Source organism: Trichinella spiralis, assembly GCF_000181795.1.
Source record: "Trichinella spiralis strain ISS 195 chromosome Unknown Scfld4, whole genome shotgun sequence".
In the NCBI taxonomy this organism is placed as follows: domain Eukaryota; kingdom Metazoa; phylum Nematoda; class Enoplea; order Trichinellida; family Trichinellidae; genus Trichinella; species Trichinella spiralis.
In genome coordinates, this window is record NW_003526943.1 from 7051461 (window position 1) to 7070572 (window position 19112).

Below are 19112 nucleotides of genomic sequence, written 5' to 3' on the forward strand. Positions count from 1 at the left end.
ATGATTTATGATATAACGTATAATAAAATTCGCAGTGATGAGAGCTGTCTTTGAACGAGTAATACTCTACACATACACACACACACACACACACACACACAGATATAATTATATGTATATATATATAATACCATTTTATGCTGCCATAAATTAATTACATAATTAAATAAGAATTATTATGCAATGAAAGCAAATTCTAATTCAAATAACTAGAAAAACAATAAAAATTCAACAGTAAAAATATATTTTATAGAAATGTTTCGAATTTCCCTAAGCTATTATTATTTCAAAATTTTAAATTACAAAATTTTAATTCATAATAAAATTAAAACTTAGTTATTATTAAAAGAGTTTTGTAATTATTTGTAGTTTATATGAAATAATGCATTGCTTATTTCTATTGCACTTTATAGATCGTTTTAAAAAAAGAAAATTGAAATTAAACAAATGTCAAATTAATTAAAAGTATTGCAAAATTTATAATATGACATTAATTCATTCTCTTTTATTATACTATGTTAATTTCGAAATATAACCATTTTATGATTTTCATTCAAAGTTTCAATGTGAATTTTTGTACATTTTCTCTTACTTTATTTTATATACTTTATTTCCTATTATTATTTAAATTAAGTTATTGAGCTATTTTGTAATAAAGTTTCAATTACAGTGTCAAAATTTTTACAATACATTTCCTATTTTAATTTCAAAGGTATTATATATGTATAATCAGATGTATAATCATCATGTTTACTTTAATCAGTAATATTCATAAAATGAACAATACATATGTAATAATTTCAAAATATATTTATGATAAAAGCATGATGAAATAAGACAAATTAACTGTAAAATAATGAATGATTTGCCTTTCAAATACCTATCTGTTTACTGAATGTATTCGGCAACAATAGTGAAGTCAATATACACTACTTGCATGTTGCAAATATTTTTTCAGATTTCATTACCTTACTTATTAATGAAATAATACTTTTCAATTGAGCTGTAAAGTTAATATCTGTTCATTTTCATCACATTCGTGTAAAATATATTTAGAAGTTAGCTTACAAACTCCGCAGTATTATCATAAACTATAGGTTTCTTAAATATTTGTTAAAATTAAAATATACACACTATTAACCTAGCCTGAAAATAAATGATGAAATTGAACTACGCATTTTGAATTCGACTTTTGCATAATTCATTTATTTTTTAGTTTGTATATGCATTTAAATTTGAAATTATTACATGAATCATTTTCATTATCGCAAATCTTAAGGAAACCACTGTATATAAAGTAGCCAAGCATTTCAAATGCTTATACGGGGAACATAAGATTTACATTATAGAACAAAAATGAAAAAATTAGTTACAGCTTGTTCTTTTTTAAAAATACATCTGACATGAATTCCAATTACAATTACCAAATTTGGTCTAATACCTTATATTCAAAATATGGTATTGTAATAGCAATTTCATAAAATTGATTTTTATTCATATATTTGCTTTTTTAGTTTTCGAATTTTAATAATCATAAATTATTACATATTTGTGAATGTCAGTATATTAATAAAAATTTACTTGCTATGATTTCTAAAATAACTTTTAAAAATCGTTTAATTCTCTAAAATCTTCAAATAATAATACGCCATAAGTATAGCAAATTCAAAACATTTTCAAAAATAGTGCAAATTAACTGAATAAGACCTACAAAACTATGTAAAATAATGGAAACAAAATTTTCCACGGTTTTGATTTAAATTATAATTGATCATGATATTATTTAGAGTGCATAATAGAAATTCGAAAGAAACATTTCTTTTAAGAAATGAAACACTGCAAAGCTAACTAATATTCATTAGAGCATATTTAATTTTCAAGTCTAATTTTGAGAACAGTGTTTCTTTGCATTTTTCTAATTTATTTTATTTTGAAAATTTTGAATATATTGGTAGTGAACTCTTTTTTTATATAATTTACAATAATACAATTTGAAATACCTGCAGATTTTTAATTAATTAACAACTATAATATTTGCAATGTTATTTTGCATTTTCCAGAAAAAAGGCTTATTATCAAACATTGATTCAAAATAATCAATAAATTTTTTTAATATTAATAATGTTAAATTGTTTTTAAACAATATTCATGAATGGTGCTGACTAAATAGGTGTTGCAGAATATAAACAACTGCTGCTTATTAAACTTTCTTATTTCTCTACATATTGCAACTTTTCAAAATAAATTAGTTCTCTTTCAATAATATGCAACAGCTTCACAAATAAATTTAAATTAAAAGAAGAAATTTTTGCTTTGGAAGAATACTATGGTTAACAATTCAGCTAACATATTAATACCTGAAAACCGCTTTCTGAATTATTATTAATATTCAAGCAGAGAAACATTTAAAGGCAATCAGTGATATGCGTAAAATCAGTGTGATGTTTTGCAGTTAAATAGAGACTTATTTTTCGAATATCAATACTACATCCTACGAAATAGAGCTTTGTAAGTATTAGTTGTTTCATTTGCTATATTGCTGTATGAAAGCTTAAATAATAATTATTTTACATAAATAATAATGACCGAAATAAAAAAGAAAAAGTTTTATGAGCTTGCAAAGAATTAAGTTAAATTCCAATTAACTTCACGTCAGTTTTACCTCAGAAATATTAAACCATAGTTATTAGACATAAAAAAAGAACTGGATGTACAGTAATCCCTATGAAAAAATGTATTTCATTTTTATACATTTAAAATTAATTGAACTGTTTTTTTTTGAAATGATTATTTTTTGAGAGAGAATCGCACTATTTGCATATAATAATAAAATTTTATGATTTGTTTTAAACTTAAGTGACATGTACAACTTTTTTGATATGATGTATTGTACGTAAAATGAAATATAGAGTACTTTTTATTCATATCTTACATCATATTGCTCAGATTTCACACGCTAAATTTCATCTTTCAAAGAGTTTTACTTCTAAAATAATTTCTTCAGGATAATTCAAAATGTGCAAAATTAAAAAATTATATCTGATAAATTCTGGTCTTTAAAAAATCAACAAACTGTAGATGTGTTCTAAGAAAATTTTCAATTTTTCTTCAAAAAAGACTGTAGAATTTAATTAAAGACAGATATGATTAATAATCAAATCGTTGAAGTCAAATAATTTATAAATGCATTATATTATAATAAAAATTTGTATGTAATTAATTTAAAAATCAATTAAGTTATGCGTAATTATGTAACAAAAAATTAAAATTATACAAAAAAATTGAAATAAGCAATAACTTTAGGCTATTATGCTTGAAAAATAATTATTATGCACGTGTTAATTTGCCAGTTTATAACGGAAACTTTCACTTTGTAAAGAAAATAAAACGTGATAGTATTTATATTTTTCAAAATGACAAGCATAAAAATTAACAGCTGCATTATTTGCGTATATGATTGTGCATTTAAAAACGTAATTATCTTCTGTGCAGCATTATTTACTGTAATTGTTATTACTGTAGTCAATGAATTGATTGGTTTAAATTGTCTTTTCATTTTATTGCTTCCATTTCATAAACTTTATTAATTTCGATTTTACATTTTCTCTACTTCTTTGCTTAGATGTTGTCAAAAATTTTAGTTATTTTGAGAAAAAATACATTTCTAGATTTATTGAAAGCAGAAAGAGCATAAATAAGCAAACAGTATATTGTAATAAAGATATTTACTTCTTCTAACAACAGCATAATCATAAAATAAATAAAAATTGAATAGCAGCATGCCATGAGTCAGAGTGAAGAAGTGAAAATTTGCATGAAATAGTGGCATAAAATTCAAGTGTCAGTGTCATTGACTGGACAGTCAACGACACTTCAGTCTGCATCAGCGTTGCTTCATTGCAACAATAATAACAGCTAACAAATGTGAGTAATTTTCAAATCAATAATTTTAGTTTTCATAATTCGCATTCTGTTAAATTTCCTTGCAATAAAAAAAAATTTTTTTTGCTCTTCTTACAATGTTTTACAATGCATTTATTATAAGCAGTATTGAAAAATTATGGCAATTTAAAATCTGATTTTATAAAATAATTTTTTCAATAGTTATACAATTGAAATGTGTTTAATAAAAAGAAGAAAAATTTTTTTGCTCACATAATAATAAATGGAGGGTGTTATTTTTGTGAAGTGGTACTAATTGAAAATGGGAAATTTTCCCCATGAATTGGTGAAAATCTGTATGCAAACAACTTCAGTCAATCAATTCGCTCAAAGACAATGTTCTGAATGATTGTGCTAAATTAATTTTCTTATCAATATGCATTATGGTAAGCAGTAAGTCAGCTAGAAACAATAATAATGCTTGAAGGTGGAAGGCTGGTTGGTGAAAGCATCCCCTGCTCAGGCTTCGTTTCAAGAACCAATGAAAAGCTGCGCATGCGTAATTTCATTTTTCAATGAAAAAACTTTCTCGATGTTATTATTATTATATTTTTCCCATCTTCTTTATGCTTTTCACTTTAATTCTTCTCTGCTATTTGTCTGCTTAATATCATCCCTTACAGTTGTTTGTGAGCTATGTTAGTATTTTGACAACAGTGGATTTCGCTTTGTTCCGAGCAGAAATGTACAAATGTCAGCGGATCGATGCTCTGTGTCGATGGTGATTGTTCAAACTGGAACTCAGGTAAGCAGCGTTAGCTTGTTTCAACAAGCACGCGTCAGGGTTGATAATTAAAAGCAAGCTGAAATGATCATACGCCGATATTAATGTTTCACTTTCCCCAATTCCCAATCTTTCAATCATCAAAACCGTTAAGGCTGCTCTGACCCGTCCAAATTGGATTTTTCCATTTTATTCTCCTTCTCTTTTCTTCACCAAGCTGACCGCTTTGTCAACGCTGAAACGCCGATGCAAGCATCCTGCCAGGGTCGGGGTCAGAGAGCCAGCTTGCCGTTGACCCTGAGCACCTTCGTACCCAACACCACTAAACATACACCGAAATCTCAAGTAATTTGCATGTTACAAAAAATATTTCATTGCTCATTTTGCACTGTAGAAATTAGAAGTATTCTTTGTGCAAATTTTGATCAATAATTTCCCACAGATGAACATATTGCAAGTGAAATTTAAATTAGCTGAAATTTCCTTTTTTTAACCGTTCAAATGGAAATATCTGTTTTCATAAGAGAAAAATCATCATCACTGTTATTAGATTAAAGGAAAGGGTGTGCAGTTTGATGTTTTTTTCTTCATTTTATAAAACTTTTTGACTAAAGATCAAGTTGAAGTTGAAAATTATCAAAATCAACAAAACAATGCATTTAATGCAAAAAGCATTGAACAATTAATTCAACATTATAAATATGCGCTTCTGCTTCTTCAAAGCAAAAAAAAGAAAGGATTTTTGATTGAATACCTTGAACATAAACATGTCAGTTTTCATCAACATCATTGTATCTTTTTCTTTGAACGCATTAAATATTAATCTTAACAGTGATTCAAAATTTTCTCTCCATCATTGTGGCAACATTAATAAAGTAATTAATAAAATTGCATTTCAGTGTAATTTGAAAATTTTTGAATTTTTTTCAAAAAAATATTAATAGACTCGGATTAATTTTTTTTCTTTCTTTTTTTATATATTCTGGGCCAAAATGATCTGGATGAAGAAAAACAGTATCATTCGTAGAAAAGTTTATGAAATTTTCAATTAAGCTTCTTGCAAAATTGCTGAAAATAAATGCAAATTATTCATTAAAATTGTTCTTCCACTAATAAGCAACTGCTTGCTTGTGTATAGCTGATTATCAAAGCTACTGTTGAAAATCAAATTACAAGATGAACAGCAAGTAAAGCTAGAATTCAGTAACAAAATTAAATACTTAACAGGCTTAAAATATCTCTGATTGTTGGATAAATTGGAGAACATATTAAAATTACCGTTGCAAGAAAAAAATTTTTTTTCTCATTCATGCAATAAAAATCGCCTGACAGACTTTTATTTTTGAATTAGCGCTAAAATGGCGAAGGCATTTTTGCACTATTTAATTACTGTTTTTTTTCATTTAGTCGCTTGATCGGCTAATCAACTGGAGAACAAAAAAACCAGTTAGTACTGAAAATGTCCAAGACGATGATTTTATTAGAAAATTCGCCGTTGGTTACACTGCAACTGCCTACGCTGATGATATTCATCGGAAAGGTTTCTTGGGGTACCACTGTTCTTTTTCTAAATATAATACATTTTTTAATTTAATAATTTAATTCAATATTTTATATAAGATTATATTATTTTTTTATAAAATCATATTATGCATGTGTGTGCGTGTGTATTAAAAGAATTGCATTAAAGATATACAATTATAGCATGCCAGCTATTGCTGCTGCATATATTTGTATAAAATTCATTTCTACAATTATTTCTTTATAAATTACCATTCTTTGAACAATTTTTGTTTGATTAATTATTTCTTCAATCAATAATTTTAACAAATTACCAGCTACTTGGTGAACATTTCTCATTTTCCACTTGTGAATAGCTTTGAATCAGAGTTACAATTATCATTTGGAAATATACATAGAACGGAAGCGGAATTATTGACGCGAGCTGCTTTTAATTTTGCAACTTTAATTTACAATTTAAAACTACATTATGAATAAGAATAAATGAATATTTTGAAATTTTTTTTTTCTGAAAACAAGCTATACTTTAACAGAAATATTGCAATTTGTATTCATTTCAGAGAGATTATTTTGATAGAATGCATTTTGTTGCAGATGGTTAGAATCGAAAGTTGTTCTTCCGTACGGTAATGCGTATTATTATTGGACGGCCGTTGTCACTGTTGCCGTTGCCTACAACGTGATAACAATCCTGTTGCGAGCAGTGTTCGACGAATACCAGCATCCCTATTACATTATGTGGTTGGTATTGGATTATTGTTGTGATTTAATTTATATATGCGACATGTTAGTTAAGTTTCGTACAGGTAAATTGAAATTATTGCTGAATAAAGTGAAAATTTAAAAATACATGTGAAAAATGAAAAAATCCACCTTGTCAGGTTATTTGGAACACGGTCTGATGGTTCGAGATTTGAGAAAATTGGCATTGAATTACGTGAAACGGCTGCGCTTCGTTCTCGACGTGGTCAGCATCTTGCCGACGGATATTTTCTACATCTACCTGCAGAATGTTAACAATCCAATTGTGCGATTGAATCGCGTTTTCAAACTGCCCAGCGTTTTCGATTTTGCCGAAAAAACTGAATCCAGGACCAGCTGGCCGAACGCGTTCCGCCTGTTCTGCCTCATCGCCTGCATACTGACCATAATCCACATCAACGGCTGCTTGTATTTCGCGGTCAGCGAGGCGATGGGCTTGGGCAGTGACCAGTGGGTGTACAACGACAACAATTTGACCGACTCGTTCAGTCGACGCTACTTTTACAGCTTCTACTGGTCAACGTTGACGCTGACCACGATCGGCGAGACCCCCTATCCTGAAAAAGACGAAGAGATATTGTTCAACACGGTCGACTATTTGATCGGTGTGCTGATATTCGCCACCCTGGTCGGCAACATCGGCAGCATGATTGCGAACATGAACGCTGCCAGGACCGAATTCCAAGCCCGCATGGACGCCATAAAGCAGTTCATGGAATCCCACCGCGTCGAACGGGAACTGCAACGTCGCGTGATCGCCTGGTACGACTACCAGTGGACCAACAAGACCAATTTGAACAGCGACGCCGCGCTGGCCACTCTGCCGCCCAAGTTGAGGGCCGAAATTGCCATCCACGTCCACTTCAAGACGTTGCGCAAAGTGACCATTTTCCAAGACTGCGAAGCCGGCCTGTTGGTCGAACTGGTGCTACGCCTGCGGCGTCAAGTGTTCAGCCCCAGCGACTACATCTGTCGCAAAGGGGACGTCGGCAAGGAGATGTACATCGTCAAAGAGGGCAAACTGAGCGTCGTATCCGACGACGCTCTCACCGTCTACGCCACACTGGCCGAAGGGGCCGTGTTCGGCGAACTGAGCATCTTGAACATCGCCGGCAACAAGAACGGCAACCGCCGGACCGCCAACATCCGCAGTGTCGGCTATTCGGATTTGTTCACTTTGTCCAAGGATGACCTGTGGAACGTGCTCAAATATTATCCAGAGGCCAAGAAGTTGCTGATCAACAAAGGCAAAGAAATCCTGCGCAAGGATAACCTGCTCGACGAGACTGTCGAAGATGAACAAGAACAAGCCGACCGACTGGCCGACAGTTTCCAAGCACGCTTGCAAGCGTTGAAGGACCGCTACGAGACGGTGATTGGCCGCTACGAAGAGATGCACCGTCGCATGAATCGTCGAATTGCCTTTCTCGAATCCAAACTCGACCGCCGCTATTGCCAAGACACGACCGTCTGAATTTTTCCAATCTGGGTTTGCGTTGTTGAAATTTAAATTAAATTACAAAAATATCACTCGTGATGTGGTAAAAAATTTAATCACTCCACTGCAACTGCACTGTGCGAATCAGCAGCGAGCAGCATGCGATTATAAAAAATATTTTCAACTTTCATGATACTGTCCAAAAATTCCTTCTCCTTTCTGACAAAACCTCTTTTCCTTTTCAAATTTAACAACTTGATACACCGATAAACGGCAACCATAAAATTGTAAATATTATTCACCGATACGATATCACTGGTGGAAGAAACCACTGCATAGCGCATCAATTCACCGGCCAAATCGGTTATACCCATCAAATAGTCGAAATAGCTTATGTGAATTTGTCGTAGACGAACGTTTCCATCGTCACAGAATTCATATTGCAAAAGTTGACGAATTTCAAACAACGTGATCAATTTTTTATATTGCAAAAAATTCAAAAACGACCACGCTTCGATGTATTCTTGAAGACCGCTAGAATAATATTTTTCATATCGATCGCAATATTCATCTTTCAATTCGAAAGCGACCGTTTTAAATTGATCATTTGCCAGTGATTTCAATTTTTCCACCGCTTCTTCGAATATTTTCCAACCGTTTTCTTCGTTTTCATTTACACACCGATGAAGCAGACATATAACACGCTTACTTGAAACAATTATCTCTTGAGATGCTTTCAAAATGCAATCGCGTTTGTCATATACGGCATCCATTTCGTTGGCATAACTGGTAAATAATGAAATTAAACTTCCTTCTTCTTCTTCTTCTGCTTCTTTTTCAACTTTCACTGCTACAGGCATACCTGCTGATCTACAGTATCTAACGTTGCATAGTTACCACGAATTCAAATCACTATCCAATATGTCAAGTCAATCAAATAACTTTTTTTCAGAAAAAAAAGAATTAAATAAGACAAACAAACAATTTATTTATTTCACATCGATCGATCGATCACGCATTTACTAAATCATTAGTATCAGCTTTGCGAATCATGCGCAACTGTTTCTTGTTCATTCGTTTCAATTTCGAAGTGTTCTTTATCTAAGATTAATATTTACAAGTAGAGTATCAAAAATACTTTTTCAAACGTAAAAAATAACTGCTTACCACTTGCACAATTTCAGATTTTCTGATATTTTCTTGCCGGCGCTTTTCACGCTCCTTGTATGCTTGTCTTTTCTCGGTCATATGACGAATACGATCCTCGCGAATCTTCTGTTCAATATCTTTCATTCTCATTTTCTCTTTACGTAGTGCATCTTTATTTTTCCAAGATCTATGCAACGTTTTCCCTTTAATTATAGCCGAATTTCTCTGCTTCTGAACAGTTTTCCAAACTCGACCTGACTTCGCAATACCACGTATGACGACAGACTTGTCGTTCACCTAAATCATTTATTTCCCTACTTCACATAAATTACTCGCTTTTTTCACATCAATTACTCGCTTTTTTTCTTTACTGACAATCTTACATTCACATTACACTTACATCTTCTTCCAATTCTGACATTTCAAACTACAACAAACAGCAACACCAACATATATTTTATTACAGAATTGTTGATTTTCAAGTATCAAAGTGTGTATGTTATGGTAATAAAGCTACCAAACTGTATTTCACTTAACACAACAATTCAAAGCCCAATGGGCGTATATCGAGTTTACTGTAACTTGTCTGTGCCTGTTGGATTGTAGTATTCACAAAACATCGTTAAATTCTGATACAACTGTTATTGTTTTTTGATGTATGGCTTTAAATTTGTTTATTAGAAATTTAGGTAATTTTATGCAAAACTTTCAAAACACTAAGCAGAAGTAAAATTTTTGATAATCAGGTAACATATGTTTTAACATGTTTGCTGCATGAAAGCTAAAATATGGACTTGTTTTCGGAATAAATGTTTTGTTACAAAAAGCAATTTTTGAATGATCATTTAAAATTTTCAATAAGTTATACTGCATGTCAACTGTGACAACAAATGAAGTTTGCCAAAATGTTAGCAAAATAAACCAAAAGAAATACAATAAACAATCCAGTTTACTTGTTTAAATCAATATATATGAATAAATGAGTGAAAAATCTGTACATCCGACCACACTGATAAACAACTTTCTCTCTTCTGATTTGCATCAAAAACTGGCTTGTTCCTTTAGGGTTTATTAGTTTTTTATATGTAATGGGTAAACTTACTTCATCATCATCTTCTAAGAGGATTATTATTTATTTTTATTTGAGCATTCGTGTATACTTCACTGAGACGTATTTAGCATAACAGTTTAACGCGTCATGACTGTCAAATCAGCTGTCAGTAAGCTGTTTCTCTGATAACGAGATATCTACATGTCATAGCATTTTTATAAATTATGCCTCCTTATCATATCATTTAAATATGTTTCCAGAACATCACAATTCTGAGCAAAATCCATTTCATCGAACTTCATATTACTTTACAGTATAGCCAACTGTGATATTTTTCAACGTCTATTTTAACAGTGAATGGAATATTAAATCAAAATTATATATTTAAAAGCAATAAAAATTTATTACATGAAGTTATTTTCATATTTAAACCTGCCATATTCGATTTTAACCTAAACATTGCATTGTTTTAATTATTTGACAAGTAGGTTATATTATATTTTTGTAGACTATGTTACCATAATTGTTGTGTTGCGTTTATTTTTTGCTTTCGATTATAGTTCTTTTTATCAGTTATTTGTTTTTCAAGCTGCAGAATATTTTATGCATCCTGATTATAATCAAATTTTTGAAATAATTTCAACTTTTAGCTATGCGTTACCGTATGTGCTTTTTTACTTGTTGTTTTACATTTATAAGTAATGTTTTGAGTTTTGAAATCATTTTTGAATAGCGTAATGTTGTTTTGGACGTGTTTTTAAATTTTATTACGCGAAAATTTTTGTGATTATGTTTTCAATGAGTTTGCATGGCATTGCTGATTGTAATTATTAATTGTATAAATTAAAAACTGTGTTTTCAATGTTTGCGGCTGCCAGTAAGTAATATGGCAATATGGTCTAAAGGCGATGTAGCTGGTGCAATTCTGAAAGCCAAACAGCAGAAGTCATTAATAATTGTTTGTATATACGGTTAGTTATTTCAGTTTTGTTGTTGACAATTGTGTGAATTGGAATTTGAATTTTAGGCGACGATGAACAATCAGAAGCGTTGTTGAAATTAATGGAAGATGAGAAAATTGTTGATTTATTGAACGATAAAAGAGCTATAGCGTTGAAACTGAACTGGAATTCAGAATCGGCGAAACAGTTCGCCGCTTTGTGTAAGTATATGCCATTGAACGTTGCTTATAGTGATTTTTTTTATCGATGAACTTTCGAATTTTTTACTTGCACTTCAGATCCTGTAAACTCAGTACCGGCTGTTTTTTTTGTGGGCTATGACGGGAAACTTAGAGACACCATCACAAGTCCCTTTGATATTGTGGATTTATTTGAGAAGACGTCGAATGCGTTGGCAGTTTGTGACGTTTGTTTAAAATGAAAAATTGCCTCGATCATATTATTATTATTAGGGAAATGCTGTATCAGTGGCAAATTTTGAAATGACTGAAACGAAGAAGGCAAATGGCAGAAGTGCCGACATTCACGGAAACAAAACATGTTCGTCTAATTTGATAACGAAAAAAATGAATAGCGGAAAAATGTAAATTTATTAACTTTTTTGCAAGTATGTTTGCTATTTATGTTAATTTTAGAGATAAAGAGAACCTATTGAAAGATGCTGTTGCAAATGAGGTGAGTTGTGGTGTTTTTTTTATCTTATAAATATATTGGATGATTTTTATGAAATATGAAAAAGAAGATATCAGTTGAAAAAAAAATGATTTTAGAATGAAGAAGATGAAAAAAGTTTTGAAGAGAAAGCGAAAGCTGTGCAAAATCTTCGAGAAGAAATTCGTCGAAAACGTTTAGAAGAGGAAAAGCTTCGGGAAAAATTATTGGCCCAAATCAAAGCGGACCGGTTTGTTGTTGTTGTTGTTGTTGTGAAGAGTAATTTAATTTGCATATGTTTTTTTCCAGTATTGAAGGACAAATACGCAGCAACAGAAATGCTGAAATGACGAAGCCAGAAGCGCAAATTTCCAGTGATCCTATTTCATCTTCTGAAATGAACAGGTTTGCGATGGGCTTTTGTTTTTTCATTTCAATGTTCAAAATTTTCTTTTACAATATACGACTTGTAATAATAATATTTCAAATAGTTTGGTTGTTGTTTTTTTAAAAAAATAGAGATTTGGCGCGAATTCAGTTTCGATTTCCAGACGGTAGACGACAATTTGCCACTTTCAATCGCAACGATCCGCTGCATGTTCTGTTCGATTATATCAAGCCGTTTTTTCCTGATGATTGTCAGTTGAAATTGATCGAACTGTATCCACGTCGTCATTTTACTGATGTTGATTATGAGAAGAGTTTGGAAAGTTTGGATTTGGTTCCTTCTGCTGTTCTGTTGATCGTGAGGACGGTATGTATATATTAGGGATAGAGAGAGAGAAAAAAAAATGATTTGCATTTGTTTCACTGATTCGTAATATTGAAATGCAGACGAACGCTTCCGGTCGTGGTCTTTCAGCAGCATTGGTAGTACAACCGTTACAGTTCGCGTCGAGAGCCGTGTTCGAGTGGCTGTTGAATCCGGTGTACAGTATCGTCAGCCGAATGTTGTCTTGGATTCTGCATCCCGTATCGAGTAGTGGTGCAAGCCGTTCGGCACAGCGAGAAGATGATTCGTCTACTCCTAGGTATGCATACACATGTTGTTGTTGTTGTTTGCTAAATGCTTTTTTTTTCTCGCCATCTGCAGAAACGTCCAAAAAAATACGAGCGACAAATTCACCAGACAACGACGACTCGGTCGATTGGCAAACAACAATAACGATACTACTACAGACGATGAAAACGCGACGTGGAATGGCAATTCCACTCAACAACTTTGATTATTTTTTCTTTAATTGAAATTGGAAAGAAAAGAAAAACATAATAAATAAATAAATAAATAAATTCGATTGATTGATTCAATCACACACACACACATTGTTCAAAACCGCCACGACAGTTTGCAAGTAGTGGAGAAATGGCAACGACGTGGGATCGACGCCGCACAGTTGGACAACGTGGTTGAGTTCGTGGTGAACTTCGTCGCGCACCTGGTCGGCTTGGTATTTCGAGATCGTCGGCAGTGAACAGTACAAACAGGCCTGGGAAGTGACCAACGCCAGCAGCGCCTCCATCGTCTCGCGCAGCAGTGGAATCGGTTCGGTGACAACTTCCGGTTGGCGATTCTGGGAACGCAGCGTCGAGGCGAACTGTTCGGCGCCGGACAACAACAGACCGAACGACAGGCGGCAGTGGTCGCCGAGTTGGGGCGCCACCGTGCTGCCGAAGTCGACCGCCAGCAGCGGTTCGAACGCGTGCGAGTCGATCGCCGACCGCAGCAGACCCGCGGTTCGGGCGAGACGGTCGACCGGCGGACTGAATTGGAGCAAAATTTGCAACGCGTAAAACAACAATTCGACCAACAGTCGTCTGGCTTGGTTCGTGTCCGACTGGTTGTCCGAATTGACCAGTCTGGCCAGCGCGTCCTGACGACACAAATAATAGAGCAGGGTGATGGTGACGCTGCAGGTGGCGCGGCGCATCGAATCCGAGCAGACGGTCCGAATGTCGACCGGCCATTTTCGGCGCTGCGTCGCCATGGACAAAAAGTAGCGCAATACCAGACGAAGGGTGTGGCATTTCGATTCGAACGCTTCGAGCTGGGACGAACAGATCGATTCGAACACTTGGAGACGGGCGCGGAAAAATTCCACCGCCGACACGATCACCGAATTGCACCGCTTCGACCGGGAACAACAACCGCTCATGGCCGTAGTGTAGAACTGTAGGGCGCATTTGAATTGAATTTCGCGGTCGAATCGCCCATGCTGCTGCTGCTGCTGCTGTTGCTGCTCGACCGCCGGTTCCAAATAGACGAGTCGTTCGAAGCAACTCGTGCTCAACATTGCCAACGTCTCTTCGCTGTTGATGTGGAGCATTTTGGAAAAAAAATTCAACGTCGCCTGAATAAGTTGGACACTGGCAGCCGGTCGGATCCGTTCCACGTAGTCGACGTAGTTGGTGAAAAAATCACTACCGCACCGGTTGACGTAGGCCGGCAAACGGTCGAGCAGACGCAACAGAATCGAACTGAACAACAATAGGACGTGGTCGGTTTTCGGCTTCGTCACCGACCAGAGCGATTGAAACGATTTCAAAAAATTCACCGTCACGTTGATCATCAATTCTTCTTCGGACAAAAGACCGCCCACGTCGGCCGCTTGTTCGAAATGGTCGAGCAGAACAATCGCCACTGGCGCCAACGAGCCGCCGATCGACATCACCGTGCTCGAATCCAATTCACCGATTACCGTGAACAATCGCAACAAACATTTCGATAATACTGTCACTGTAAAAAAATAAACAAATTCAAAAAAAAATTCAAATAAACAAAAACAATAAACAAACCCGAAAATTGCCCAGTCGACGTACGACGGCAACGCATCAGTATCAGCAACAGACATTCGGCCATAATTTTGACCAATTTCAATTCGTCGACACCGGCACGCGGTTTTCCCATCAAACCGACCACCAATTCAATTCCAGCTTCGAGTACGTGGGTCGAAGAGGCCAGTGTCCACAATGTGGACAAGTGGGCAAAATTGAACGTGACTTGGATGAAATCTCGAAACGCGGCCAACGATTCGAGCTTGGCGTAAAAGTCCGCTTCGCTCAAACAGAGTCGATTCAACGTTTTCGTGGTCAATTCGATTCGATCCGATTCGACCAAAGTTTCGACTATCCGTCTGATAGCCGCCGGCGGTGGTTTGGTTGGAATGGCGCCAATTTCACAGCAGAGTACTACGAATGCGTCGGCAACGACTACCGGAGCGAATTGTTGTTCGGCCACTGTCAACGGCTTGGAAAATGCTTCCCAAAAATGGTCGACATTTTTCAAACAGTCGATCATCGACGCACAGTCTTGACGCCACAGAGCTTTGACGACCGTCATGGCCGCCCTGCTCATTTCGGTCGCGGTCGGAGCTGCCAAAGCTTCGACCAACGCCCCGGCCAGAGCATGCTGTTGGTCCGATTCGACGCCGACCAACTCTTCGACCACAGCATATTGAGTTTCCAAAGCTGTGGCCAAAAAACGCCAACACTGGAGTCGCATCTGGGCCAGTTCGGTCGCGCAGAGCAGGCGCAAAACGAACGCGTCGCCGAAAGCACCGGCAAAAGCGCCGAACGTACTGACCAAAGCCAGTGGAAATTTCCAAGCCGCCTCGCGCAACAACGTGATCGCCAAAACCGGTATCGTACCGCCGAATCGAGTAAACAACAACTGACCAACGGTCAGCAGAGTTGCCGGACGTCGATTGGAACCGAAAAACAATTCGCGCCAAAATCTACTACCCACCCGTTGGTCGGTGGACAGTTCGCTGTCGGCGACCGCTGCGCAAACGCGCAATCCAGCCGACAACAGTTGGACGGCCGAATTGACGGCCGTTTTCGTGGCCAGTCGTTGGCAGAGTCGACTGAACGTCGGTTCGCCGATCGACACCAGATCCAACAGCGCCTCGCGTACGCGGCTCACTTCCAACAACCAGTGCAGACAGTCGAATCGGCAACGTCGCCACAGACCGTCGCCGCTGGTCGAAGCCAGGCATTTTTCCACTATCGACAAGCAGATGCAGACGATTTGACGACTTTTCGCCGACCGCAACGTCGACCAATGTCCGTAGAGCGGAAAAACGACCTGCACGATGGTGCAAATCAAATGGTACACTGTACGCTGGTGTATCGAAGATTCGTCGCTGTCGATCACGTTCCAGCACAATTGGACGTAGCCGAGTGTGAATTCGGAATACTCTTTGTTAATGACCCCTTCGGCCAGTATCCGATCCCAAGCGGACCGGATGTCGGTGTCGGTTGTCGTGAACGACGGACAGAGAATGTTGTGGTCCACGAGTCGTTGCAAAACTTGGGCCGGAAACGTGGCACTCGCGTCGGCAAAGCAGCCGATTATTTCGGCCAACAGCAGCACGTCGCCCCGAGTGGGTTGCGTTTTGCAACAGTCGGCTGTCCAGCCGAGGGCCCAGTCGAAAAAATGACCCAACTGCAAAGTGACATCCGGACCCAATTTGACCAGTTGACGAACCAAACGGAACACGGCCACGCGGCGCAACAGCAATTCGCCCGGAGTGCGATTCATCTGCCAGTTCAAATCGGTCAGCAGAAATTGCCAACCGTTGTAAAATAACTTCCACTGGATGTAGTCGCAGTTGTTGACGGTGCCCATGGTGCCCGGCGGGACGCAAATGCCGGACTCGCCGTTCAAATAGTGGACCTGCTTCAGTTCGTAGAGTGTTTGCTCGCCGTCGGCTTGGACGGCGGCGACGTGGTCCAAATTGACCGTGGCGATCGCTTCGCTGCAACTGGGCAGTCGACGAAATAAATTGAACGCTCTGGAAGCGTTTGAAGCGCTGGCGGTCGATATGGAAATGAGAAAAGCGATCGTCGGCCAGAAACGGTAGGGGAACAAGTACAAAGTGTCGCGGACGAATTCGCTGATGCCGGTCGAAAAATTGGTCGCCCAAATTTGGTCGACAACGCTGTCGCAACGGAGCAGTCGTTCGACGAGCTGTTCGAGCGTGTCGACCGCGCCCAACGATGTCGGTACGAACAGATCCAGGCACTGGTTCAACACCAGATACAGCGTGGCGCGGCACAAATCCACCGTTTCCACTTCGACGCAACTTTCCATGTTGTCGAGCATGGCGACGCACGACTGCAGAGAATCGTATTTGTGGGCGATCACGCTGAAGTGCTGGTAGTCGGCCCGTGACCGCGGCACGTCACCACAGCGCCACTGTTCTCGTTCGCCGATCAGACGGCACAACTCCCGGTTCAACGCCCACAGCATGTGGACGCAACTGTGCTTCGAACATGGACAAAGCGAAGTGACCACTGCCTGGAATTTCGCAGAAAATTCCTTTTCGAACCAATGGTCGAATAGGCTACAATTCAGGTCGTTGTTGTTGTTGTCGTCGTCGTCGTCGTCGATCTGATGGTCACCGACGTTGAAATTCAACGACAACAATTCGATATCACAAAGTTTGACCATGAGAAAATTTTCCAACGCGTCCACTGCACAAATCCGTTCGCGGATGTTCGGCTCTTTGTCGAAACGTGTCGACAATTTCCAAGCACCGCGAAGCATCTGCGCCGTCGACAACACTTGACCACTGTTGACCGAAAATATGTGATAAACCCAAACGATCAAATTTACCAACTCGCATTGGAGAATCAAATGCTGTTCCACGTAAATTCCATTCAACAGATCGTCGGGCGGCGAAAATTGAACCACACGCTCGTATTCACGTATCATCCCGTCGATGAAACTCTCCTCACCGACGTACCGTACGGCGTAACGTTCCAGTACAGAGTGATAGGGCGACTGGTCGCTGACGATGCAGCGTACAACTTCAACCAGGCATTTTGCCAAATAAGACAATTGTCGATTGTAAAAGCAAGTCAAATCGCACAAAAACGACCGTCGACATTCATTTTCCGTCAACAAATCGTCCATATCACGCCGTTCACCGGTATAATCGTAAACCAAGAACGAAGAGAACATCTCGTACGTTTGCATAAAGTCGAGATCCAGAAGGCGAGATGCTTCGTCGACAAAGTCAATGACGGTCGAACTGACCGATATGGAACGCAGCGATTCAAGATCCGAGTCGACGTTCGCGGCACGCTGCTTGTAAAAGTCGAAACCGCGTCGAAAAAGCGCGTCGTGCTGGCCCAACAGCATGCTGAACACTTCCTCTTTCACCGGTTCCAAAGACACCAGTACCGACCAGAAGTGCTGCGTGGAACGAATTTCTATCTCTGTCATCTTGAAATCAATTAAAACGTCTATTTTTTCTCAACTTAAATACAAAACATTCACTTTTTCCAAACTTATGCAACTATTTACTAACTAGATACAAAACTCAAAAACTACAGTATACACGCAAGTACAATTTTTGTAATACACTGATAACCTGACTAAAATATTCAAAATTATACATGAACATTATACTGAAAAAAACTTATTTTTTGATTATATAAAATATTTAATATAATAAATGCTTGAATCAAAAATTTTTTGAAAAAATATAAAATCAAAATCAAGTTAAAATTTTGATCAACCGATATGCCAATTCGTCTTTGTTTCTATGATCATTGTTAAAAAGCATTCCATCTTCATTCCATTTCAAATATAAATAAATTGAATTCTTACGCATGTGTATATGAGCATTAATAAGTTTTATGTTCATTTATAGCTTTATTTGAATCAATTTTCTAAGAACTTTTAAAATACAGTATACTAATTACACTTGAGTGTCTTAATAGAAAATTGTCAACTTTGAGTATTGCGAGTTTTGAGTCTAATTCAAAGCAGTTGTTTTACATTTGAAATAACTTTGCGTTTTCTCATAGAACTGATGAAATTTTATGTTTGTGAAACTTTGTAAATGAATCATGAAACAAATCTCATGATATATCATTTAACATAATTTTATATGCAAAATTAAATTT

General features: G+C 36.8%; 7 protein-coding genes across 7 annotated transcripts; 4 read left to right on the forward strand and 3 right to left on the reverse strand.

The window, feature by feature from the left end:
* The first annotated feature begins 4359 nt into the window (after positions 1-4359).
* On the forward strand, positions 4360-5352 carry Tsp_01735 (hypothetical protein). Its single transcript, XM_003377489.1, has 3 exons — positions 4360-4441; positions 4821-5011; positions 5281-5352. The coding sequence occupies exons 1-3, from the start codon at positions 4360-4362 to the stop codon at positions 5350-5352; spliced, it is 345 nt and encodes a 114-aa protein (XP_003377537.1).
* Positions 5353-6024: 672 nt separating this feature from the next.
* On the forward strand, positions 6025-7204 carry Tsp_01734 (cyclic nucleotide-gated channel rod photoreceptor subunit alpha). The gene is given in 4 exon segments (XM_003377490.1): positions 6025-6057; positions 6074-6216; positions 6782-6973; positions 7069-7204. 4 exon segments carry the CDS (start codon positions 6025-6027, stop codon positions 7202-7204), a joined length of 504 nt encoding a protein of 167 aa, XP_003377538.1.
* Positions 7205-7379: 175 nt separating this feature from the next.
* Tsp_01733 (cyclic nucleotide-gated cation channel) lies at positions 7380-8423 on the forward strand. Its single transcript, XM_003377491.1, is given in 3 exon segments — positions 7380-7577; positions 7622-8119; positions 8136-8423. 3 exon segments carry the CDS (start codon positions 7380-7382, stop codon positions 8421-8423), a joined length of 984 nt encoding a protein of 327 aa, XP_003377539.1.
* Positions 8424-8503: 80 nt separating this feature from the next.
* Positions 8504-9160, reverse strand: Tsp_01732 (putative translin-associated protein X). The gene has a single exon (XM_003377492.1). It carries the CDS (start codon positions 9158-9160, stop codon positions 8504-8506), a length of 657 nt encoding a protein of 218 aa, XP_003377540.1.
* Positions 9161-9398: 238 nt separating this feature from the next.
* On the reverse strand, positions 9399-9957 carry Tsp_01731 (coiled-coil domain-containing protein 86). Its single transcript, XM_003377493.1, has 3 exons — positions 9937-9957; positions 9555-9833; positions 9399-9488 (listed from the first exon to the last, which is right to left on the reverse strand). The coding sequence occupies exons 1-3, from the start codon at positions 9955-9957 to the stop codon at positions 9399-9401; spliced, it is 390 nt and encodes a 129-aa protein (XP_003377541.1).
* Positions 9958-11473: 1516 nt separating this feature from the next.
* Tsp_01730 (putative UBX domain protein) lies at positions 11474-13426 on the forward strand. The gene is made up of 10 exons (XM_003377494.1): positions 11474-11558; positions 11615-11749; positions 11828-11955; positions 12002-12132; positions 12185-12224; positions 12320-12450; positions 12510-12605; positions 12720-12954; positions 13035-13231; positions 13294-13426. The coding sequence occupies exons 1-10, from the start codon at positions 11474-11476 to the stop codon at positions 13424-13426; spliced, it is 1311 nt and encodes a 436-aa protein (XP_003377542.1).
* Positions 13427-13508: 82 nt separating this feature from the next.
* Tsp_01729 (hypothetical protein) lies at positions 13509-18426 on the reverse strand. The gene is made up of 4 exons (XM_003377495.1): positions 17605-18426; positions 15018-17496; positions 14444-14934; positions 13509-14348 (listed from the first exon to the last, which is right to left on the reverse strand). Exons 1-4 carry the CDS (start codon positions 18424-18426, stop codon positions 13509-13511), a joined length of 4632 nt encoding a protein of 1543 aa, XP_003377543.1.
* Between the last annotated feature and the right edge of the window lie 686 nt (positions 18427-19112).

Excerpts from the sequence above, each read along its gene's own strand:
- Tsp_01732 (XM_003377492.1), bottom strand. The coding sequence starts at position 9,160 with ATGGATGCCGTATATGACAAACGCGATTGCATTTTGAAAGCATCTCAA.
- Tsp_01729 (XM_003377495.1), bottom strand. The coding sequence starts at position 18,426 with ATGACAGAGATAGAAATTCGTTCCACGCAGCACTTCTGGTCGGTACTG. Across the intron at positions 14,935-15,017 it reads GATACTGATGCGTTGCCGTC|TGACAGTATTATCGAAATGT; the intron begins GTACGTCGACTG and ends ATTTTTTTACAG. Across the intron at positions 14,349-14,443 it reads TCGTCTATTTGGAACCGGCG|CGGTTGTTGTTCCCGGTCGA; the intron begins GTCGAGCAGCAA and ends TACGGCCATGAG.
- Tsp_01731 (XM_003377493.1), bottom strand. The coding sequence starts at position 9,957 with ATGTCAGAATTGGAAGAAGAT. Across the intron at positions 9,834-9,936 it reads TGTCAGAATTGGAAGAAGAT|GTGAACGACAAGTCTGTCGT; the intron begins GTAAGTGTAATG and ends TAAATGATTTAG. Across the intron at positions 9,489-9,554 it reads AATCTGAAATTGTGCAAGTG|ATAAAGAACACTTCGAAATT; the intron begins GTAAGCAGTTAT and ends TATTAATCTTAG.
- Tsp_01734 (XM_003377490.1), top strand. The coding sequence starts at position 6,025 with ATGGCGAAGGCATTTTTGCACTATTTAATTACT. Across the intron at positions 6,217-6,781 it reads CATCGGAAAGGTTTCTTGGG|ATGGTTAGAATCGAAAGTTG; the intron begins GTACCACTGTTC and ends ATTTTGTTGCAG. Across the intron at positions 6,974-7,068 it reads TTAATTTATATATGCGACAT|GTTATTTGGAACACGGTCTG; the intron begins GTTAGTTAAGTT and ends CCACCTTGTCAG.
- Tsp_01730 (XM_003377494.1), top strand. The coding sequence starts at position 11,474 with ATGGCAATATGGTCTAAAGGCGATGTAGCTGGTGCAATTCTGAAAGCC. Across the intron at positions 11,559-11,614 it reads AATAATTGTTTGTATATACG|GCGACGATGAACAATCAGAA; the intron begins GTTAGTTATTTC and ends TTTGAATTTTAG. Across the intron at positions 12,225-12,319 it reads AAGATGCTGTTGCAAATGAG|AATGAAGAAGATGAAAAAAG; the intron begins GTGAGTTGTGGT and ends AAATGATTTTAG.
- Tsp_01735 (XM_003377489.1), top strand. The coding sequence starts at position 4,360 with ATGCTTGAAGGTGGAAGGCTGGTTGGTGAAAGCATCCCCTGCTCAGGC. Across the intron at positions 4,442-4,820 it reads CAATGAAAAGCTGCGCATGC|GCTGCTCTGACCCGTCCAAA; the intron begins GTAATTTCATTT and ends AAAACCGTTAAG. Across the intron at positions 5,012-5,280 it reads AACATACACCGAAATCTCAA|ATCAAGTTGAAGTTGAAAAT; the intron begins GTAATTTGCATG and ends TTTTGACTAAAG.
- Tsp_01733 (XM_003377491.1), top strand. The coding sequence starts at position 7,380 with ATGGGCTTGGGCAGTGACCAGTGGGTGTACAACGACAACAATTTGACC. Across the intron at positions 7,578-7,621 it reads TGCTGATATTCGCCACCCTG|GACCGAATTCCAAGCCCGCA; the intron begins GTCGGCAACATC and ends GAACGCTGCCAG.